The sequence below is a fragment of the Stylophora pistillata genome, chromosome 2 (genome assembly GCF_964205215.1).
Source record: "Stylophora pistillata chromosome 2, jaStyPist1.2, whole genome shotgun sequence".
Lineage (NCBI taxonomy): Eukaryota > Metazoa > Cnidaria > Anthozoa > Scleractinia > Pocilloporidae > Stylophora > Stylophora pistillata.
The window spans coordinates 35,683,617-35,708,388 of NC_142520.1; the positions used below are offsets into that span (position 1 = coordinate 35,683,617).

The following is a 24,772-nucleotide window of genomic DNA, read 5'->3' on the forward strand; positions in this document are numbered from 1 at the left end:
TGTTTTCAGCAAACTTGTTTAATCGCTAATGTGAATTATAACCATTATATGGCAAATCCTCCTAAAACCTCGGTAACATGCATAGAAGTTTTTCAGCTCTGTCTTCCAGTTGAAGTAACGTACACGGTAAACTAGATCTGCGCATGGCAAAGTGGGCAGTGATTAAGGGAACTGATCTCTTGCTCGTAGGCCCGGTGTTTGCAGGTGCCACACATCCAGAACTGATAGTCCATTAATGGACGTCCAGTCACAATGCACGTGGGAAACTTCGTGTCACAGTTTGGACAAATTTGGCTCCTATAAGTTGGGAGGAAGGTTAAAAGAAATAAAATAAAAACACCTACATTTACGAGGTCACTCAGAAGCTAGCTTCCTCTCTACATACCACCATACAAACACTGATCGGTGGTTAGAACTTCTCTATAAGTTGTTCACGTTATTCGTCTTCATCAAACGTCACTCAAATTAATGAAATAAGTACTAGTACATTATGACCGACTATTAAACAAATAACACGATGGACAAATTTCAAATGCAGTGGCAAGGAGAACATCGTAAGCTTTCAACGCAGAAGACCACAATCTCCATGAATGAAAGAAAACTTGGTGGTATACGCGCTGGACCTGGCACCAAAAGATCTAGTCTTGGCCACACTCTTTCTCATTCTCTTTACAACACAGACATCTGGATAAGCCCCGGAAATAATGAGCCACAAGGCTCGTAAGACGTGACATCGACCTCACGTCACCCTAAATTAAAGTAAAACATCTGTAAACGTACCAGTCTGGAATCATTGTTTCGCAGCTGGTGCACTCCGCCTTGTTACCACGTGAGTCTTTGGGTGAATGTCTGAAAAGAACGTACGGAAAGAAAGGGTTAAATAACTCCTTCAATAAAAGTTTAAAGGAAAAAAATGTGGGGGGGGGGGGGATAAACTTGCTATTGATGGGTATCTCGAAAGTTGGGGGGCGTGTAATAATAATCCTAGTCGCTTCATGCTGAGGAGACCAGAAAAACTCAAGTTGGATGGACCACCTGACTCGAGTAAAGACTTAACCTACCACACTTATGACTTAAAATGCGCGAGAAGTGAGACAATATATCTCTTGGATGACATTTCTCTTTCTTTTTTTTTTTCTCTTTCTTTCCTTTCTTTTTTTCTCTTTTCTTCTCTTCTTCAACTATGTGCCTAAGAATGTGTTGATGTTTCGTGGAGAAATGCATTGTGGGTGACTACGAGGAGTGAAAGAGTTAGCTTATGATCAGTCGAATTTAACGCTAAAGAGTCAATGTTCACATACTTTGTAAATATTTCCAGGGCTAGTTCTTCGTATGCATTTTTCTGTTCTTGAGTCAGACTTTCAATCGACTCCAACTTTATAAAGGCCTGCAAAGATACAGAAACATTTTCAACCCTTAGACTCAATAGGTCAAATTCGTTACTCTCTCTTCGAGCTGAGCTAAGCTGTCTAGGGAAATAGTTCAGATAATTTGGTGTGGTAATTGTAATGACAACAACCTCTAGATTGCATAATATCCTTCAGTAACATCTTGCATAATGTTGTCACTGTTTCACGCGAGGCTTTGAACTCTTGTATTTGTACATCTCATCGATTTTCGAGATTGTTTTAAATGAAATTACAGATGTAGTGACGATGAAAGAAAGGTGGCAAGGATGCCGGGCTTGAATTTTAAATTTATGTCATCATCTTCCGTGGGTCGGTGGAAGACCAATTGATCAGATGTACACATTACAGCCACCGAAGCAACGACAGGAGAACAGTCGAAAAGCTAGTAAACAGTTCGCCTTTTAAACCGATGGAAATGTAGTCTGTGGCAAAATCGCTCAGGGTGTATCGATGCAATTAGCGTTTGTGTTTTGACCGATCAAAGCGAGCAGAGTTAAGTCTTTAAACTAATAAGTCTCGGAGAAGTAAATGGAGCCAGCGGAACAGTACTCGGTGGTACATACTGAGAGGAGAAAAGAGTTACCTTAGAACAAGTCCCAAATGCCCTGTTGGCACAGCTGACAAGTGCTAGAAGGGAATGGACGCATACTGGATCCAGGACATCTTCGTAATCACACAAGCGTAGGGCCTGGAGAGAGGTGGGGAACCAGCATAGAATAAAGAATAAAAGTTTCGCATATCACTTAATGAAACCAATAGTTTTGCAGACATTCTGCTGTAAAATTCTTACCGTTTTCATTGCAGCATCAATTGCTCCTTCATACATTTGTCTTTGTGCCAAGAGGAAGAAGTGGTATGCCTGTAAAAGGAGACAAAGAAAAAGCAAGTGTCTCAGTAATACGAGTCATTAGCATATTATCTTGCAACTTAGAATATTTAGTTGGAGATGTATATGCGCACGATTTGAAATGACGTTCATTTCCATGGCTCTCACCTAGACAGCGCTCCAAACTTCGACCATTTTGGTCGCCATGGCGAGAGCGAAAAAAATTTGGTAACCATTTCATGAGTTTAAGGTCACAAAACGGCGTCTTTAAAGAATTGGAGCTGGATGCCCTGCAGCAAACCCACTTAACGAGATTGTTGCAATTGGCGTATTACCAATAACGGGAAACTTGGTCGCTTGATTTTTACAGAATGCCGTTTTACGTGGTACATATCATTGCCTTTACATGGCCATCTATGGAGGAGCGACGTGAGCAACACGTAAAATTAGAAAGATTATCCAAAGGAGTGTTAATCGAGGCGTGACTGTTGTCGACTGAGCCTAATCACAACGACCATTCAGAGAGCCAGTGAGAACTCAAAGTAGCAACAAGGAGACTTCTTCCTAAACCACAGAAAAGAGAGAAGGGAAAAAAAGGAAGAAAAGGAAGAAAAGGGAGAAAAGGAAGAAAAGGAAGAAAAGGAAGAAAAGGAAGAAAAGGGAGCCAGCGACAAATTTCCGATTGCCTTTAGTTTCGCATCTGATTACGTGCGAAGATGATGCGTGTTCTACAAAGCAATCACAAAACAAAGTAGAACAGGCGCAACGCAATCCTTTTTACCCCAAGTTGAAAACTGTCCTAATTGACGCTTTCTTGGTTGTCACCGATCTGATCTCCTAAAGTCTGACTAAAAAAGTGAGAAAAAAAAAAAAAAAAAAAAAAAAACCAACAACAACAAAAGAACCTCAGCTCCTCTCCAAGCGTTGTCGATGATTTTGCTCTCATCTGTAGCAATGGCGTCCTCTTCAAGCAAACCAGCCAGGGCAGACGTCGCCTGAACAAAAACAAAAATACCGATAGTAAAACCCCTTGATAGAAAAAGGCGAGGGGCACGTATCGGGAAACACATGCTAAACGAAATGTTCATCTATCTCCTCGGTCCCAACTTCTTTCTTTCCTCACCAAGTTGTTCAATTCGCGCACAATTAGAAATAGAGTTTGTCTGAAAACAAAAATCAAGCACAGAAACCTCTGCGAAGAAAACTTCATCTAAAAATGGGAAATTTTCTCCGATACCTTTTCTTATAACTGTTGCAGTGACCGAACGAAAATTACCTTTTCATAAATAGATTCAATGCTACACATTAGGCTAAGCTTCACCAACCTCTCTTGTACTTCTCTTTTCTTTCCCTGAAGCCGTTCTCATCTTTGTCATTTTAACGTGTTCATGGTAATTTTCCACCTACAATTAACGCAAAACATCTTTAATGACATAAAGTATATTTTGCATTACTACCTCTATTGTGGAGGTTAAAAGGTTAATTCAGCCTTGTACTCCATCTGGTCCGAGCTTATTCCAGCTTCAGTTGCATTAAGCGCAGTTCGATTGAGTGACGCAAAAGCAACACCAAATTAAACAACCAAACAGAACAAAGGGAATATCTTAGTGAGCCAATGAGCACTCGAGGTAAAAACAAGCAAACTGCCTGAAGGGCAGGAAAGCGTGGGTGACCACGTCAAGATTGGTTTTGAGTTTATAGTATTGAGTCTATACAAAGCTCGAACCCAGACCCCTCAACCCCAAGTCTAGAACGCTGACCTATATATATGAAAAAAAAGAAGAGATCTGTATATACGTACCAGCAGTGCAGCCAAAACGTACATTTTCTTGGCACGAAGTGGATTTGTCGTAGCATCTGACGCTTCGGAAGCAACCTTAAATCAACAAAAGAGAAAGTTCCGGCAAAGACAAACTTCTTACGCAAAGGCATTGTCTCTTGATTAATTGTTTCTGGAAAACAGGTTACTGATACACAATGAGGAGTTGCTGAATACTGTTCAAATAAAAGCACTGAAAATCTGACGATAAAAGGAAGTCGTGACTTGCTCTTTATATAAAATCCCGCTTAAATAGGACTTTTCGCTCTTCTGTTTTGTCGCCTCACTTCATATCTTGTGAGAGATCTCGAGAGATTATGCTCATTGAAAATCAATCATATTCATCCTTTTAATGAGGATTATATAGGATCTGTAATGAACGGTTAGAAAACGAAACGAAAATTGTCCATTCCTAACATAAATTTGTCTCTGTTGTTTCTCAATTTCATTCTACCCAATGTACAAATAAACAAACTCTTACCTTGAAAAGGAGTTTAGCAGCATCGATGAAATGGTTTGCTTTGCGGTATCTAAACATGGTCAAGAATCGGTGCAAAAAACGGTGTTGCGCGAGCCATGCCTAAGCTGCACAAACGTCTTATTACAGTAAAACAAAGTCGTCATTTTATGCATAAAAGTTGTTTCTTTCTACAAGGGTCAAATGGTGTTCTAGTGATTTGGGCGCTGCCTGGAGGCCCGAGTCGGATAAATTAATTCTGGACCAACTGACATGGATCACGCCTTGCAGAATGCATCCAGGAATTTTTTTTATATAAGGAGTCCGAAAAAAAAAACAAAAACAAACAATCGGACCAAATCACACCACTCTCCTTCTCCCTTCACTCGCAGTTACAAGTCACACGCCACCGATTGCTAATATGCGATCCTGCCGTTATGAAATATTAGGGACATTAGGGAGCTTTAGCAACGAGAGCGGCAACGGCAACGAGAACGGTAGAAAACAATAGGCTTAATGAGCAAAAACAATCGCCCTGCACATGCGTTTAACAGTTTGGTACATTTCTTTGCCGTTCTCGGCAAAACAACAACGTGAAATAACCAAATTTTAGGTTTTCTCGACAACCTGAGCGGATTACGGTTAATTTTTCTTTCTTTTTCCTTACTTTAACGCCGTTCGTAGTGATATAGTCCCTGAATAGTTCGCCAGCATTTTCCAAGTGAAACACATCGGAATAATCTCGAAAGAGTTACAAAAACCAAAAGTTAGATTTCGACACGACGTTTTTGTTGCCGTTGCCGTCGCCGTCGTTGTTGCTAAAGCTCCCTTTGAAGCAAACCACGAGGGCGACGGCAACGAAAACGTGAAAAAACAATAGACCTAATTGGCAGAACAATAGCCCAGCACGTGCGTTTTAAAACTTCGTACATTTCTTAGCCGTCCTTTGCAAAACAACAACGTGAAATCACCAAAATTTGCGTCGTCTGCGAAGCGAAACCGCGGCGGCAAATTATTTTAATCTACATTTGGAACTCAACGCTATTTTTATGCGTTATGTTGAGTTTGAGGTCTGGTGCCCTAAGAGACGGTAAACACATGCAGCCATTTTCGAAATTCTAACTAAAAGTAGAAACTCATTTTTTAATCGACGTCTTCCGTAGCGTTGCCGTCCTGACTGCTTAAAGTCCCTATTTTGTATCACATAAGTAGTGAAAGACCGGCAGGTTTGATGAAGCCCGGACACTCCCTCTGGATTTCTAACTTCCGGGGGAGGAATGGAGGATATAATTTGTTGCAAGGATACAGTTCAATGGCATCGAGAGTCTTTTTCTTTTCCAGCAGGTATGAAGCGTACTTGGCGAGCAGACTATCGATCTCTTTGACGTTGTGCTTCTGTGCCAGACTAATGGCTTGATCCCACTCATTGAGTTGAACACAGCAATCAATGGCTTCCTTCACCTTGCCCGTCTGAACATATTAAAAACAGTAAAAAAAAAAAAAAAGAATGACTAAAAGATAGATAGAAAAAATATTTGGTAAGTGAAATGGAGGACGGTCTTTGAAATGTATGGAACTGAAAGTTCATTATTCTGCGCACAGGTTAAGAGAATACTCAAACTTGTCAGGTAGATGTTGTCATCTTGATCTAACTCCAAATTCTTGTAACTACCTTAAGAGGAAATCTGTAGCAGCTAGAAGGGGAGAATCAAAAGTCAGATCTAGGGAGTTAGAAGAATTAGGGTTTGATTGACACACATTGCATGGCGCTTAGACCATGTCAAAGCTCATTTAAGGCTGTTTAAGGGCATTTCTACCAACCCCCTCCCTGCCCTAGACGGGGTGCGGGTCAGTAGAGGCGATTGACTCTTTGGAAGCTGCTATTGGCAGTTCGTATAACATCGTAAAAAGCGAGAGAGTGTGCCCGATATGCGTACCTTAGTAAAAGCAAGTACTGCTTGCTCACACATTCCAACAGCAGAAAACATCGCAGCAATCTCCTGCAAAACAAGATGCAAACTTATCACAGGAAAAATACTTTAGAAATGATAATACGCACTACACCGTACGTTGCCAAACATTTAAATATCCTCCAACCTTAAGAATGTACTAACCGTCAACAAGACGTGATTTTCTGGCAGTGTGTTGACCATTTTTTCAAGTCCGTTATAATCTTCCAGCATATAATAACACTCCGCCAGTCGAGCCTGGTTTCTTCCTTGCACGTAATAAGTGACCGCGTTCTGCCACTTCTGTCGGTCAGCGTAGTAATCACCGATTGCGTTCCACGCCTGCTCCAAGAGTTGGTCATCACCTAAACGAGGAACAATTTTCGAAAATAATCAGGGTTGAGTTTTGTATCCGGTGAAAGATGAATCACTTCCGCTAGACGCAGATTGCGTGAACATCGCGCTGTTTCGTGTGAACGAAGAGCTTAGCTTGTTGAGAAACACTCGTGCTGCGTCGATGGGCAAATAAAAAAATTAGTCATTTTAAATGTTAGCTAGCTCTGTTGATCATGCTCAAACGGTCAACTTAACACGGTTTTACTTGGACGTCGACATAGACCACTTTCATAAATGGCTGCCGTATAAATATTCTTTTGTTTAAATTTAAATTAGCCCTTCTGGCCTCGCTTGAGATAATGTATTCTTTTGAATTTTGTACTGGAGAACGAGGCCAGCAGGGCTAATTCAAATTTAAACAAAAGAATATTAATCCGGCAGCCATTTATGAAAGTGGTCTATAACAGGAGTGTTCGCTTTGAAACTCCGCCAGTGCCTACATACGACTACAACATGGTTAAAAAGTTGATGATCACTAGCAATGTGAAAAAAATGAATGCTTAAAACAAAGGTGGAAAAATATTTGTCATAAAAACAATGAATTCAACCAAATCTCGTCATTACCGAATGTATGGGAAGTTGGAAGCTTTATATAAAAGAAAGAACTAACTAAGAACTTATTTTGCACCATTCAAAATGTCCCCATGCAAACTGGTGAGAAATGTTCACAATAAGTAAAAAGGTGCTTGAATTGTAATGTATGTTGCATGTGTAATGTTACTTACCACCTCCCCCTCCGGTCTTAAGAAGTTGAACGACTCTAAACCAGTCTCCAAGCTTCAATCTCAAGTCAACAGCAAGGTCTCTAAATAGAAATGAAAAACAAAACATGCTGCGGAAGGACTCTTATTATATTTGGAATCAACCTCCGCAAGAAAACGTAAAAAAAAATTCAGCTCTGATATAACAACATGCCATTTTACAGTTAAGTTACTTCACTTTGAGTGAGGCAGTGGGTGATCTTGTTGTAACAGAGACTAGTATCTAGTGAGCACGATAACAAAGTAATTTACATTTGGAAAGCAGCAACAAGGTCACCCTTATAGCCTCACTCCTGTTCAAAGGCTTGGTAACCAACCGCGCAACTATAAAATGGACTATTACAGGAAACGTTACCTTCTGTCCATTTCTAAGTACAGTCTTTCTGCTTCCTCGAATCGCTTGAAGTATGCGGCGACTTCAGCTTTTTTCTTGGTTTCATTCTGTTAAAAATACAAAAAATACAAAAAAAAAACCGCAGTTTGGGTTAGACCTCGTATAAATAACCGGCTCGATGTTGTCGTGCGTCTGTACAGATTGGGATCACAGATAACGTCAAAATGAGTAAGAGCGCAAAAGAGGCTCACGAGGTCTAGCCGAGTGGATCACTACCGTTCATTAAAAACTGGATCATTGGATAATGCAATTCAAGACTTTTTGTTGGCTTAGCCGGCATTATGGTATAGGAGCCAATATACCATAATCTACAAATATGGCAACCGTACGCGTCAGCTTAGAATTAAAAAGGAACTAAAAAATTCAAGATTTCGTAAAATTTGTCTAATATCTTGGGGGCGTTTTTAATAAAAACAATTATTCCACTCGCGCTTATTGGATATGAGATGATTATAGCTATTTCATCTCATATCCAACGCACACTCGTGGAATAATTATTAATTATACCACATTTTTTGATCCACATCTGTGACCTTTTACAGAACTGCCACACAGCAACATAAAACCTATTTGTTAAAAATATTATAAGTATGAACCAATTAGCTGTAAAATGCGTATTCAATCCAGCTTATCCTAGAAGTTACAAGTAAATCACACAAAACTCACGTCTAACTTGGCAAGTCTCTTGACGAACTTAATTCCCTGATAATCCTGACATCGAACAAAAGCTTTCTCAGAAACTTCAAGATCCAGCCTTTCGAGCGACGATTCCGCCAAAAGACGCCTGTAAAAGATAAATGAAAATAAATATTTACGGTCATGATATTGATTTAGGGACCTTAACCAGTCAGGACGACAACGCCGAGGAAAACGTCGATTAAAAAAAAAATAATCAATATTTTTCGTGAGAATTTCGCGAAGAGCTGGATGAGTTTACTGTCTTTTAAGACGCCACACTGCAACTTCAGCATAACGTATGTGTGGAAAGTTGAATTCCAAATGGAAACTTAAATGAATTGCCGTCGTTTTTATGTTCTCAGACCATGCAAATATCGGAGATTTCACGTTGTTGTTTCCAGCCATTTTACGGTTAACGAATAACTTCCTTCCTTTGTGATTAAAGAAAACATTGTTAAGGTAAACTTTTCTTTACGATTAACGGTTAAATTTGTCAATTTTTACGCCTAAAGGCTAAGTTTTTTAGCCGTTTTACGGTTAACCACGCTGAGACCCTCAGCTATGCAGAGCGGCTTAGGAATTATATCTACACTTTCTCTAACCTCTGCGAGCAGGGCCTCATTATTTTGGACGCGCTCTTCTCCACCGCGGGAAGATTTGAGACGAATCGGGGAGAGGTTTGCTGGGGGTTTGGCACTACTAATTATCGGCCCTATTCCCCTCGCAGACCTCTTGCCCGTCGTTCAAGGCCTCATATGTTCCCGCGGGCGAAAAAGCGCTCGTCCCGAAAGGCTAATAATAAGGAAGAGGCCTACTCGCTCGCTACACTTTCTCTAATGAATTTTCTATCCTACCAAAGTCGCGGGTGGGGATTATCTTCGATAAACTGGTAGGCATCTGGAATACCGACTTTCTCCAACAAATCGCGAGCATCTCTCAAAGACTGCGAACAAAAGCGAAAAGTAAGCGTCAAGGAAAGTTTGCGCTTCCGCGTTGCACACAATTGCTTCATGCGTGCTCTGTGATTTCATCAAGATATTTTAAAAACACTTTGAAGAGCACTCAAGAAGCTAGAGCTTATCCGTCTTAACAACGCCTAAGCGAACCCTTAGGCATCTCTCGTGCTCTTCAAACTTTCCGCGAGCTTTGTATTTCGATTAATGCATGTTGCCATATGAACCGATTGTTAGTCTTAGCTATGGCTCGACGTCGCACCCGTCTGCGAAAAAATAGTTTCCACATTTCCATCTAGAGCGCAGTACTATGAAATATCACAACAATATCATGATATTATCTTCCGGGCCTTACCTTTCACCCATAAGTGAGAAAGCAAAAGTAACCTACAAACATTTCTGAGAACGCTCCATAACCTCACCTTCACTTCTAAATCGATCAAGTTTTCTTTGTTTGGATGGTCAGGATCCTGTTGGGAAAGCAAAGCATGATGTTATCAAAACCCATGCAAACCCTACACGTTCGTAAGATGTTTCTTCCAATTTCAACTTCAAAACATCATCAGTAAATAGCTGCTGATAAAGTCGTCAAATAGATACGTCTTCCCCTTCACTAAATATTTTACCTTCATGATTTCGTCTAACAACACAGCCTTCACCTCCAGGTCGTTAAACTGACATATGTAACCAGAACTCAAAATCGGCTCCTAAAAACCAGAGTTGTCAAAGTTCAAATATCAAATTTCCAAAACACTAGAGCATACATGCACAGTTATCTTACAAAAACAGTTGACGAGATAAAAACTGTTTCACAAAAGGACGAAAAAGTTTATCACACTGCCACGTGGAAGCAACAGAAAGTTAAATGCCATGAAAAAGAAAAGGAAATAATTTTTACAGACTGAGCAAAATTCGGTGAATTCACCTTGTTATTTTGCATAGGACGGCTGGAAAACGTACAAGGTTTTAGACCGAACGTGCTGAGCTTTTGTTTTGTTCATTAACTCTTTTGAATAATTTGTTAAAAAAACCACAATGGCGACGAAATTGAGGACGTAGCGAAGTAAAAGATTTAATGAGAATAGCTACAGCTCAGCTGGCACGTATTCAACTTTTGTACACTTTTCAGCCGCCTAGTGCGAAACAATAAAGCGAAATCATCAAATTTTGCGTAGCCCGAAAACGGGGACTCCGACAGAAATAACTTATGTTTAATATTTCGAATTAAACACTGCATCGACATGCTCTGCTAAAGGAGAGATCTGGCGCTGTACAAGACATGTGACACATCATTCTCACGCTATGCATGTACTTCTTAGGAGAGAGAAAAGTTCTTTTTATAAGGGAAGTTTTTAATCAATTGAGGACGTCAAGTATACCTCCGGATCTAAGTTCCGGAATATGTACATTCTTGTCTTCTCCATCATCGCAAACAGCTCAGCATTATCCTGCGGGAGAAAACAGCGTTGACAAAGTAAAATCATTTGCTAGCCCCGCTAACAGGGACTAGACAAGGCGAATCGATTGGTTTCGCCACTTTGCCATCCGGGGATTTCCCTGCTATATTCTGGATTTCAGTCCCTGCTATAAGAGGTTTGCACGTTATGTCATCGCCGCCATGTTGGTGGACGTAAACAATAGATATCTCATTAGCTTCTTTTGTTCGTCCACCAGCAGTTGTTCCTTTCACCATTGTTAACTGTGTCTCTAAAGATTGGTTGCAAACCACCTATATTCACAGCGCTTCCAGTCGGTTAACATGCTTGGAACTTCGAAGAAAGTTTTATTTTTTTTACATGAAAAAAAGCTTTTGCGGCGATAAATATAAAATTTACAACGTTCTGATACCCTCACCTCAAGCTTTATCAATAACGCATCTTTTCGTGTTCAATTAATATCAGAATTAAAATACGCGTTGTTAAACTGTAATTAAAACTGCATATGGAGGAGTTTGTGAGAAATTATCAGTGTTTGTCGCTATATATCTAACAATATCAAGGTGCTGTGTGATCCTTTGGGTGAGTTAAGTTGGGATTCTTGGGTGAAAAATCTGGGTATACAAGACAGCCACAAAAGTTCTTGATCTCTTTATTGCAAAACTGCAAACTGCTTTATAATTTGGATATGTCAACAAAGTTGAAATGGTAAATTGGCCACCGTAACGATTACAAAAGCTGACGTTTCGAGCGTTAGCCCTTCGTCAGAGCGAAGGGCTAACGCTCGAAACGTCAGCTTTTGTAATCGTTACGGTGGCCAATTTACCATTTCAACTTTGTTGACATATCCAAATTATTTCGTTACCCCCACCGACGCAGCCCCAAACAGTTTCTTTCGAAACTATCAGCCTTTATTCATTTGCAAAATGCTTTGATTGCCAATTATGCTGTTTTTCAACCGTAGCTAAACACTTTTTCTTAGATTTTTTTTTTACCGTGACTGTCATTCTCAACAAAAAGAGGCACACGAAACGCTTTAATTACCATAATTTCCATCTGAATGTCGAAAGTAACTCGGGATACCACTAAATTTGCTTTACTGAGCGCTGTGATTGGTCAAGAAAACTCTGGCCACCCTCTCGACCAATCAGATGCAAAACTAAAAACCAATCGCTTCGGTCAGTTTACTTGTTTTCCTTTAAGCTCTCATTGGTTCCTGGTAACAATTCCTTCATTTTAATTGGTCGTTGTGAATTATGTCGGTTTAAACTTACGTCAGCCCATTTCATGTCCCACACATCCTTCCTTTCAAACTTCAAATGTTCGCCGACCACAGTCTCATTCTTTTGCGAATCTGTCTTTCTCACGTCCTAGGGGAAAAGAAAAAGAAAGAGGCAAGAAACTTGGCTTTACTATAAGACAATTCTAATGAATCGTAAAAAAAATCATTCAAGTTTGTTCTAAGAAAAAACTTTTGATAAATCGAAGTTAAATTTCTTCGTAAAATAACAAAAGTAAAGTGTAAAGTTTCTTAACAAAAACTTACTAAATCAAAGAATGATAAAATTCCGGAGATATCAATGATTGCCAAGCGCCTGGATAACAGAAGAATAAATACATTGTCTGTTAAGAAATTGAGGTTATAGAGGGATACATATTGAAATGGTACAGTGTTGAAACCCTTAACGCTTGAGGGTGACTAGCATCTGATTTTTCAAGAAGGCATCGCAGTTGAATCAAACATAAGGTCCATGAGAATTAAGGAAATTATCACAAACTTGAAAAACTCTTGATTTTTAACTCAGGTTTTCTTGTCAGTCTCCAAGGGAATGTATAAAGAAGATCCTCTCATAAACGCTGCAAAGGTCTAATTTTGAGCCACATTTCTCGGTAGTTTTAATAATAAATTAATTATCAATTACTGTATTTACGGTAAATACTGAAATTTTAGTGCAGTTCCCTTGAATACGATGACCTCAAAAGCGACAGAAATTAAGGAAAGAAAAATGGAAAGAGAAGAAGACTCGATTCTGGTCCTTATACAACAGCTTTTTCTTACGATGAAGTACAGTTGAGTGACAGCTGGTGTGGGCGGCAGTTAAGAACATTCTTCATCTCCAGAGCAAGCTTTGGTAAGGAATAGCGATGAATGGTGCCTGATTCACGTCCCTAGGAAAAGTATTGGAATAATTGCAGCAGTACTCAGTTTTGACAGTGGTACCACGCATGCCAGTCTGTCTGTTTGAATGACTGAATGACTCAATGTCTGCTTATCTACCCCTGCGCTGTATGACTGCCTATCTGCCTGATTGTACGTCTATCGGTCAGTCTGCCTGTCTGTCTGTACGCCTGTCTATTCGTAAGTCTATCTGTCTATCTGTATGCTTGCCGTTCTGTCTATTCGTAAGTTTGTCCACGTGTCTGACTGTGTATGCCTCTCTATCTGCCTCTGTATACCTGTCTGTCTGCCTTTCTGCCTGCTTATCTGATAAGATGCTGTCTAGCATATAAAGGACGCGACATAACGCTTTTAATCGCTTACCAGTATAAGGAGTTTATCAGAAGCACAAATACAACACACTGGATCGTGAGTTGGCTGCAAAGTTCAAAGTGAGACATGTATTAAAACTTAATGGGTACCAATAACAACATAGCCACTGAAACTAAACCGAAACAAAAATCAGAAGAAAAAAAAATTGCGAGCTGTGACGGGTACATCGTCTTTGGCGAGAACCACGCGTCCTCAGACGAATCACGAGTCGATCAACGTGCATTTTACACGCTTTACACGTTTTACACGTTTTGCACGCATGACACAGTTGCGCAAAATTTTTCTGTATTGTGGGCTATCGGGAGTGACAAGGTTTACGTACCGCTAAAGCCTTGCTCACGTCTTTGATGCCTTCTCCAGCTCCTGACGGTACGTCGTCAATGTGAAACATTCTGCTCGCGAAAATAAAAGTAACAAAATAGAAATTAAGTAAACTCTCTTTAAACCAACGTGACGAAATTACCATCTTATCCTATCAAATCCTTGATTCATCAGTTTGTTTGTTTTCCTTTTACTTTTTCAAATAAATGAGTTGCCATTAATCGGGTCCTTGTGTTTGCCCAAAGGTTGTGGGATTAACTTCCTTTCATGCGGAAGGAAGTTACAAAGTGTTACTTTAAAAACCCAGCAACTGCAAAATGTACCATGAACCAATGAAATAGAGCGCATGCTCACTCCCAGTACTGGCATAACAGGGGGACGATTAGCCACTCTAAAATCTCGTTAGCAAGCACGGTCAACTGTCTTTCATGTTCAAGTTCTCGAAACAGAGACTGGTAAGGTCACATTCAAGGAAAGTTTAAAAAAATCGTTTTTACTACTTTTATTTCAGAGACATTGTTGGATCGGAACCTCAAATTTGTTTAGATAAAAGAGAACCGAAAATACATCTCTTAATAAGTTCCTGTTTAGGACAAAGTTTGTCTTCAGACTCTTATTTCAAACGTCCTTATCAAGATGATTTATTTGTATTTAAATAAATTATTTAAGGCAAAATGTTGAGAAATCTTACCGGAGATTGGAGTACTCGGGGTAGTAAGTAGTTCCAACATCACTACAAGAGTTTAATGTTGACAAATTTAAAACAAATGCGCAACAGAGAAAAACACTTCTGCCACGCTTTCCTTCAGTTAGTTTAAAGTATTTGATGGCAAGTTAAGTTTGTCATGTTTTAAACAATTAAGAATGCACAGCTAGTGGCTTTCAGAGCGCTTTGAAGCGTCACTCGCGGGAATGGCCGGCAATAACAGGTTTCGAAGCCTAAAAGGATTTGGGGGGGAAAAGAGCTCCTTCTGGAAAGAGGTTCGGGAATGAACAGTGTTCCGTTCCGAGAGAGGTTTTGGGACGGAAAAGAGCTTTTTTTCGCCATTTGACGTACTCAAAACCCCCAGCTACGCAAGCTACGCACAAATATAATAGCTATTTATGCATGCAATTTATTCTTAAATTTGTTTTTAGCTTTTTTTTGTTCTTTTTGTTAGCACCAGAACTGAGATGAAACTTTATTTACACTCAAAATAAAGACTGAAATTTTAAGCTTTCCCATACTTTCATAATTAAGAAGTTTCAACATTATGCTATATTCCTTTTTAACTGCAATTCACAACCTCATTACCTCATTACTCAGAACTTAGGTTTGAGTTAATTTTTTTTCTGTTTTACTTAAATTAATTTCAAAGGATGCCCATACAACCATTATCTTTTAAGTTCAAGTTGCAACAAAAACGACAAGGAAGTGCAAGCAACCTGCGAACAGGCCCCCCATTATAGGCGCATCGACATGAGGCCTTGTGCAACATTAGCCAGTAAGTGGTCTACGGGGGAGGGGGGAGTCTAGGGCCGATAAACTCATCACTAGTGCGAGACCCCCTGAAAACTTCTCCCCATTTTGTCCCAAATCTTCCCGGGGGCGAAGAAACGCACTTCCTGTTACGTTAATAATAATGAGTGGCCTGCTTGCAGGCTAGAATGCTAGTAAAAAAAAAGGTTGTCGACAATGGTCGAGAAGTAGCCACGTGGAGATTTTAATATCGATGAATTTTAACCATACTTCGGACACCTATTTTCTTGGATAATCAACAATTAGCTGACATTCCATCTACGCTATATGAAGATACGTGTAAACGAAGAAACTTTGTGGATCAATTGCCGGTTTTCACTGTCACATCATCAAAACCATTCAGCAAATAAAGAACCAAAGAGATGAAAAAATATGAATATCCAAACAATCACGCAAAAAATGTAGGTCTTTGTGATAGCGGGAGATGTTCGAAGAAATATTTTACTCAATTTCATAAGGCTTAGTATGGAGACGACATGTTTGCGTCCCCCTGAAGGCCACAAATACGGCGGTCGAAAGCTAGCAAAACATGTGTCATATATCATTTTAAACTACGTAAAAGCATTCTCGGCAGCCATTGTAATAAAGTGCCGCGCAAAAGCTTAGAAATTCAACCCTGCCTTAACACAAAACGAAGAACCCTATCAAACTAAAAATTTGTAAAGAGATAAGTATTCAGCTGTTTTAAACTAAACTAAAATCTCAAAAGGATTGATGATTCCTTATTTTCTAATTTTGATGACGTCAAGTGAAAACCACGAATATCAGTATCTGTGCAACTTCCCACCTACCCCTTCCCCCCTTAACCCAACTACAGTCAACTGATACCAAGTAAGGGTTAATGTTGCGTTAGGGGAGGGGGGTGGGTGCGCTGTAGCTCAGATGATGACAAAGATCCAAATTTGTTGCAAGGGATTACTTTAACTCGCTAACTTTTTCAGCGAATCAAAACCCACCTTTCTCTGACATCCTTCTTTTTCGAGGGAGTCTGAAGTTCCAGAGCAGTCAGTTTTTTTGGGCTGCGGTATTGCCAGGAATAGAAGGCCTCCCTGGATGAAGCTATCACGTGACTTCGAGTCATGGCAACGAAGAGAGGTTCTGTAATGATGGAAGGTTTCATACGCATCAATAAACAACTAAGGTGAGCCTGTTCGCCGGCAAAATCGAGTTACGATTCGAGTTACCAATCATAGCAGAAAATTTGGAGAACACGAGAGTGAGTTACTCGAGGTTGCGGCTAGCTAAGACGTACGTTCTGAACTGATGAAATGAATAAAGGGGGTAATCAAGTTTCTAAAGAAACTTTGGTGCTGCGTCTGTGAGAGTAACATGGTAGTTTTGTTTTAAATCAGCTGAGTTGATAATGTAAATTGTCCACCCTAGAGAGTTTCAAAGCTGACGTTTCGAGCGTTAGCCCTTCGCCAGAACAAATGAAATGAAATGAAAGCTCGACAGAACTAATGCAAAAAAACTGTGCAAATCGCGCTACCTTGCAAGTTCGTTTCATCTTTTAATTAAACTTTATGTACCTCTGAAGAGTAAATTGGTAAGTATAGCATAAAGGATAGTTCTTGTACATTATAAATACATGGCAAGTAGTAGGTTATAAGCAAAATGTTAAAAAGTGTTATGCCACACAGAGTTCTCTTCTTGACCCAGCTTACCTATTTCAATATACTTAGAGTCCAATGGAGTGCCAATCGCATTACACAGCACAAGAACATGCTGGAAAATAAAAACACAAGTAAGCAACTTCAAATTCGTTTTTGCTATAGAGCTGATTGTTTAAGAGAGTGTTCGGCGAGTTTTCCAGACAAATCCGAAACCGGCTGGGGTAAGGCAAAATTAAAGAACTTTGCATTACTTTGAACAATCCAATGAAAATTGCGCCGTACATATTTGTACTGTACCTGGCCGCTGCTGTCATCACCCCTTGTGGCCAGCACACAGTGTTCTCCGCAGGCTGTGATTGACAATAAGTTTCGCACGTACTTTACGTATTTCTAGTGAAAGAAAAAATCAAGAACATCGGGTAACAGATGAAAAAAAAAAATTGACACGTCGTGCAAACTCGCTAAAATCAAGGCGGTACGTCATAACCACAGTTCCCTCCGGGCGACAAATGAAAATTCTCGTTCCAGTGCGACAAAATGTTGTCGTAATGCCCATACCCATGACTTCAACTCAGTCTTACCGGATGTAACTAGTTACCGGGACAAAATCATACTGCACGGACAAACATTTTGAAAATATCCTTCAAGTCAAACGAAGCCAATCTGTCCAAGCGGCAATTAAATAGAAAAAAAACAAATTCACAACTTAGATCAAGAGGGCCAGCATTAACTTCCTTACGACTCCCAAGACTCCTCCTCTAAACATACACAAATACGCACCTCTCCATTTTTTGTATCCCAGAACACCACGCAGTGTTCCTGTCTGTCTGGCTTGTTGAATGCATATACCACAGTATTTGAGAAATAACCCCACTGAAAAGATATTTTTAAACATGAATAGAGGGTCTCAATTAGGTTAACCGATAGCCATAACCGGCCACAAAATTTAGCCGTTACGCGTAAAAATTGACAAGTTTTAACCAAGTCTCAAAAACAGTTAACCATAGAAAACAATTTCTGGTGAAAAGAATGGAATGATATTTAACAATTATTCCACGAGCGCGCGTTGGATATGAGATGATAGATAGCCAACGAGGCGCGTAGCGCCGAGTTGGCTATAATCATCTCATATCCAACAAACGCGAGTGGAATAATTGTTTTATTAAAAAAAAAACGCCCCCAAGCTATTAGACAAATCTTCTCGACTTTATTTTGTGAGAAGAAACCGGATTTAACAATGTACAGAAATTAGATTATGGTATATTGGCTCATATACCATAATGGCTGAACCAATAAAAAGTCTTGAATTGCATTATCCAATGATCCAGTTTTTAATAAAAACCGTTAGCCATAATAAGGCCAAAATTTTAACTGATAGCCATAAAAGCCATCACCCCACCAAGAGTCCCTCTTGATAGAAATATTACCTCCTGGTGACAAAATGTGAACTGTATGCATGTGCATCACATACATATACAATGCACACTGCCAATCAATTTATTATACTCAATTGTGACTGATTGTGATTCTGATCTCAGTAGTTTTTCCAATACAGGCGAAATTTTCATTCAAAAGATTCAATCTTCAGTGTTGCTACTATTACTCTACAGCGTATAATTTTATTGTTCAAAATTATATCCTGTCACTGTGTTACATAATACTCCCTAACTCTCAAGATCCAATTAGTCATTCTCCCAAATGACTGCCATACATTCTCTTGTAAATTAGACAAGAGAATTCCATTCTATACTAAGGTTACACACTCTAACTGATAAGCTTGTCTGCTCTCATAACTTGTTTGCAAGATAATGTTTTGGAATTACAATTGAATGGTTCAACCTAAAAAGTCTCGTAGAATCCACTCACCTTGTAATTAGGCCTAATGTTGGCAAAGTAGATGAACGAATCCACAGCTAAGGCAATGCGCAGCCCTCCACCTTCAAAGCAGGCTTGCATTATCTGTTTACCAGGTACTTTAAGAGTTCGCAGATGCTACAAACACAAACAAATCCATGAAATGAAGGTTAAAGTAAGTTGAGAATTTGTTACTGTCAGTGTCAAGATAAAACCCACCAACCACTTGACACTTTTTAACTGGACAATGTGTTCGTATAATGTCTACAGAAGTTACAGAGGTTCATCAAGGAGTACTACAGTTACATGTACAAAAGTAAAGGCGAGATTATCTGACACCTACCTCTCCAAAAGGAGTATAAAACTGCACCACATTAACATCCTTGTCCTTTAGGAGAAAAAAAAATTATATAATTGTATCAAACAAAAGAAACGAATCAAATCTCAAACAAAAGAAACAACCACAAGATGAAGTCATACCACATTCAATTAGGTCCTGGAAATAAATTAAGAATTGACATTGTACAACTGAATGTACACCTGTACATGTCTAGATAACAAATTATTATACCAGGTAATTTTCTGTTCCTTAGTTGTTTTGTGAATATTTCAAGAATCAAAGCTAGGCATGTTGTTTTAATTTTTGAATGGTAATCATGGCCAATGTACTGAGTTTCGTGGGTAAACATGTCTAGAGAAGAGGTCCAAAGGACATCTAGAGTTCTTGAGGCAATTGTTTAAGTATGAAAATAAAAATAACAAATGAGATATTTTAACAGCAGTAATACCAGTATTATGCATTTTTCACACTCAATCAACAACTTGGGCCACAAAAGATGTTTGAGTGAAACGAGATGTACAAGACAAGATATTCCAATGTTCCATAACTTGCAATACTATAATTGTACAGTCCTGTACCTACCTGTCCTGAAGCTCGCTGTACTCCAGCAACAGCCAGAACAGACCCACAGTTATTCCATTGAATATTCATCACTGACATTGATGTGTCAATCAATATGGGACCTAAGTGCAAAATACAAGTATTACAATACTTCATGTGTAAGAATAGCACTTCCATGATCACGTGCTGTTACTCACACTCATCAGCCTAACAATGACTTGTGAAATCGAAAATAAAATTTGACTTTTATAAATTGGTACACTGTAACATTAACCTTGAAAATTTCTTGTTTTTCCCAGACCTTTCCTAATTTTAACCAAGGCAACCCTATACCACATAATTATTCAGTCTACCTGGGTTGTAAAAAAGACTCTAACTAACCAAATTGTGATACAAAGTAGGCAGCACAACATCAAACTCCCATGCTGAAAACAATATGCCAGTCATTGACAAGTATTGAAATAGCCAATGTGTTTTTAAAAATAGATAGTACATTACACCCCTTGCCAACTCAAAATGACGATTCTGGAGTATGACGAGGGGATGAGTACTTTTTAACACATGCCAAACCAACAAAATTCAATGACAAATAAAAAGAAAAAAAAAGGGAAAAAAGGAAATGAAAAGGTCCAGGAATTGGACTCAGGCTTAGCTTCCTAATTTTGATTGACTCAGCTGACCAGCTTGGCAGAAATAATTTGAATAAAATTATATCAACAAAGTAGAAATGGTAAATTGACCACCGTTATGATTATAAAAGCTAACGTTTCGAGCGTTAGCCCTTCATCGGAGCGAAAGGTTTTATAGACCATTTCACTCCGACGAAGGGCTAACGCTCGAAACGTCAGCTTTTATAATCGTAACGGCCAATGGCCAATTTACCATTTCAACTTTGCTGATACATTCAAATTATTTCGTTACCCCCACCAACACAGCCCCAAACAGTTTCTTTAGAAACTATTAGCCTTTATATTCAGCTTGGCAGAAACTCTCACAAATTCATTTCCAATCACTTACTCTCATCCAGTTCGTGTCTCATTATCTGCATCCGTCCAATGTCAAAGCACACTGCCAGGCAAGGACAGTTAGGCTCAACATATCCCTCTCGTCCATCGTACCTTCAAACAAGGAAAGAATTTCAATTGATATAGAGCAGATATTAGCAGACAAGAGACCAAAGGAAAACCCTTTAGCTAAGTAAGCCAATATCCTACTGTAGTCCAAGACAGTTACTCTATTTATTTATATATTTAATCACTTTCACCATGAAGGTGCAGTTCTCAGAACAGAGCAACACTTCAAATCAAGTGTGCTTTTAATAAGTGAGGTACTCTGATAGTAAACTAGAGTTTTGCTCAGGGACACAATTTGTGCCACACTATAATACAGAATATCTAGTTGGTAGGACAATACAAAAGTTTGGGGTTTACCACTCAATCCCAGCGATCTTAACAGCTCCGGTAACATTGGTCAAGCAAAACAATGTCATCTTAGTCTACAAATGAGAGAGAAAAATTCAAATTTGTAGTCAAGAATGGTTTATATAGTTTTTAAACTGTTTATGAATGCTTACAGGTAGTTTGAATATTTAACAATAATCTGATCTGGTTTTGTTTTTGAATTTATTAAACCATCCATAGCTTTACCATATACACATACAGTACACGACTAAGTGAGATTTTGTAAGGATGGCTAGAAATCCTTAATGCTTTAACTCCAGAGGAACTCACACAAAAGTTGCCTGTGTTGTCAAAGATTTGAACTTCTCCATTACTAATTCCAAACACAATATTTTTTCCATCTGGGGACCATTCCACATTGTTGAGCTGCAGTCCTTTCAATTCCTTTCCCCAAATCCTGTTTCCATCAACAGAACCAACAATCACTGCCCCTGTAATGACATAATTATTCCAAAAAAACACGGTCAATACACCCCTTCCTTGCCACACCGGCTATTGTAGCCCCCAAGCTGCTGCCATATTCAATTTTTAATTAAATTCAAGTTTGACGAAGACAACTGTTTCATCTTCTGCAAATATTATGTATATATTATTATAGGGCTGTGTCTCACAAGGACTGGGAACTACCGAATTCACGAATTTAATTGGCTGAAATCAATATTGAAAGCAGTCTAGATTTTCCCATCTGGACCGGCATCTAGACCAGTCTAGAAAAAAAAGGTACAAAGAATATAAAAAATTGGCATATAAGACACAGCCATATAATAAACATTTTATTAACCAAGCTAGGTCAGTCTGTATGGGAGAATCTTGACCTTGGTCGCTGGTACAGACCTCACTGCGTTCGGTCTGTACTGGCGACCTCAGTCAAGATTCTCCCATACAGACCTCCCACTTGGTTAATAAAAACTAATTACAAATATTTGTAAGAAGTCATCAGGCCTCTTTTTCAGAGCAATGTCTCACTAAAACATGTCACTCTGTGCGATAGATCTGAGAGCAAGAAGCTGGACACAGACAACTTTGCAGAAATAAATGGTCAGTGGTTCCAGCTTGCTAAACAGCCAAATACTCCTTGATGACGATAATAAACTACCTCTTGTTTAAATCAACAAGCACACTTTACAGGAATAGTATACATCCATGAGATATTTAATATGACGGGTCATTCAGTCATGCAACCCATAATACATAATTATACATCAACAGCAGAGAATGGTGTTATTAATTAAAATTAATATAAGATAATTCACTTTTAACTTGACATTATACAAGTCATATGCTGGAACAATTTTGTAGCTTGTCATCATTCATGTAGCTTCATATACCATTTCAAAAAAAAAAAAATTACACTTATACATGTAGTATACACTCAAGGTTTGTCAAATGCAAATTATGAAAGCACAGCATGTACCATACACTTACCATCCTCATAGACAATACAGATTCTCTGTCCATCTGCATTCCATTTCATGTCTCGCACCACACTTCTGTTTCTATTGTTGATCATTTCTTCATACCAAGACCCTGTACGTTATAAATTTCACACAAATTATTTGTTTATTTTGTTTTCCTTCTCTTGGTTTGACACGTAATTGGTTTGACCACACCCTTATTATCAGATGATACTCTAAATCAGACAAGTGATAATACCAGTAATCAATATCAAAACCCAATGTGCTAACTGAAATCATTTAGCTATAGTCTGTGCTAATGCTACACCATTACAGATTACCCCTCCCCGGTAGAATTTTTTTCAGGCTTCCTACAGTTTGCTAGTAATATTAAACCTTGATTATCCAGAGTAGTGTGAACTTCAGCCTGGATAAGCGAGAGTCTGAATAATCAAAAATATGAATAGCAAATGGAAACAGAGAAGTAATAAAAAAATGGATAATAAAAAAATCCGGATAATCCAGGTCAGGATCGAAGCAAGGCTTGACTGTACCCCTTTAAATTCTTAGGTTCAGACCAACTGCACATTGAGAGTAATGCATTTTGCACAAAAACACAAAAAAATAACCAGACCTGGTCTTGAATCTAAAACCTCTAAACAGAGTCCACTAAGGAAGCTTACTTCTAAAGGTGTAAGCCAGTGCCTTTCCTCAACATATGTTTCAGATAAAGAACACTACAATAGATATTGCTACCAACCTTTGTACAGAATCCAGACAATGATCAGGCCATATTGGTCACTTGTGGTCAGTTTTTGAAAATGTTCATTCCAGGTTACTACTTGCACAGCACCTATTGAGCAGAAAAATTAATTTTAACAAATATAGATTTATGAAGTCTAAAACATCAGAAAATAGTTGAAGAAGGTTAGATGATACCATAACACCTTTTTTAAATCCTAAACATGGTAAAGGTGGTTAAATAGAGGGAGAAGAACTAAATTTATCAAAACTGGTATGCATCTTTTTTTGGGCTTACCAGTGTGTCCCTCTAGGGTTTGATTCATAGAGAGATTACTTGGAGCAGCCAATCCTCTAACTTTAGCATCTTTTCCTGCAACAAAACAGTATGAATATTGCAGTAAAAGGCTTGAACCCAGGGGTAGCATGTGAAAATGTAGTCTGATCGTCCGGGTGAGTGTAGTCCTGAGAAGGACTGTTGTCGGTTGTAGTGACTGACGTTTCGACAACCCGTGCGGAAGTCATCATCAGAGTCAGGTATGAATATTGCAGAATATGATAATGAAATCATGATCATCACAAAGAATTGTCCTCACTGAGCAATGAGATACATATCCTGTCAACAATGAAATTTGATAGTATATACATGTACATTATTTTATGACAATTGTTCGACATGATTGTATTCTAAAATATTTTCACTCCTGCACATGACCAAAATGTAGTTTCTCCTAACAACATCAATAAGCACTTAATGGCTGGCCCCAAGGGAGAAAAACGGGGAGTCTTATCTTGTTTCTCCGGGACTCTCATTGATTCCAGAGGCAGGGTGACGATTAAGTTGGTAGGTGTAATATATATACACAACATAAACTAGAAAGGTGACGAGAAAAAAGGAAAATAGCAACAAAAGGATAATCGCTGTTGTTTGATTTAACATCTAATTCTCACCTGGTTGTGTTTCCAGTTTGAGAACTTTGAGCAATCCATCTTCACCTCCACAAGCAATGTACCCCTGTTCTCGATTCCAAGCCAGGCATCTTAGTCTGACATTATTTGGTATGGCAATCTAATAAATTAAAAATAAATAAATAAAAGGAAGATTTAGAAAAAATTCGCCTTGACAACGATCTGAGATGTAAACAAACCTGTGAAAATAGATTAACAAATCAACAAGACAGAACGCGACAAACCTTCTTGCTCAGATATATGAACATGGTTTCAGGTTATTTTTTCGAACAATTCAAAGATGTGAGTTAAGCTTCATTTTCCAGCAATATTGGAAAATCTATAACAATCCTCGCTGGCCGCCATTTTATTTTTGAGAATGAAAATTCCCA

General features: G+C 38.8%; 1 protein-coding gene across 2 annotated transcripts; it reads right to left on the reverse strand.

Annotated features, from left to right (window-relative positions):
* On the reverse strand, positions 1-24,772 carry LOC111338563 (WD repeat-containing protein 35). Of its 2 annotated transcripts, XM_088748564.1 has the most exons (40): positions 24,626-24,772; positions 24,384-24,501; positions 23,731-23,805; positions 23,452-23,544; positions 22,723-22,824; positions 21,568-21,728; positions 21,268-21,332; positions 20,855-20,955; positions 19,859-19,959; positions 19,280-19,324; positions 18,949-19,074; positions 17,863-17,955; positions 17,380-17,472; positions 17,134-17,194; positions 16,426-16,567; positions 14,642-14,683; positions 13,952-14,021; positions 13,621-13,674; positions 13,138-13,247; positions 12,625-12,673; positions 12,353-12,448; positions 11,022-11,090; positions 10,269-10,349; positions 10,065-10,112; positions 9,544-9,632; positions 8,678-8,795; positions 7,973-8,058; positions 7,582-7,661; positions 6,626-6,825; positions 6,449-6,511; positions 5,818-5,981; positions 4,536-4,584; positions 4,037-4,111; positions 3,561-3,638; positions 3,141-3,230; positions 2,200-2,268; positions 1,993-2,097; positions 1,302-1,387; positions 781-849; positions 1-297 (listed from the first exon to the last, which is right to left on the reverse strand). In XM_088748564.1, exons 1-40 carry the CDS (start codon positions 24,647-24,649, stop codon positions 132-134), a joined length of 3,606 nt encoding a protein of 1,201 aa, XP_088604690.1. In that variant the 5' UTR covers positions 24,650-24,772; the 3' UTR covers positions 1-131. The 2 variants fall into 2 exon arrangements, with proteins under 2 accessions (XP_088604690.1, XP_088604691.1); XM_088748565.1 differs by lacking the exon at positions 14,642-14,683.

What these genes read in the sequence shown, in the direction of transcription:
- LOC111338563 (XM_088748564.1), bottom strand. Translation starts at nt 24,649, where the DNA reads ATGTTCATATATCTGAGCAAGAAG. An exon ending in AAGATCGCTGGGATTGAGTG is followed by an intron (nt 20,956 to 21,267) that starts GTAAACCCCAAA and finishes CCTTGTTTGAAG; the next exon opens with GTACGATGGACGAGAGGGAT. An exon ending in TCACTCAACTGTACTTCATC is followed by an intron (nt 12,674 to 13,137) that starts GTAAGAAAAAGC and finishes TCTGTTATCCAG; the next exon opens with GCGCTTGGCAATCATTGATA.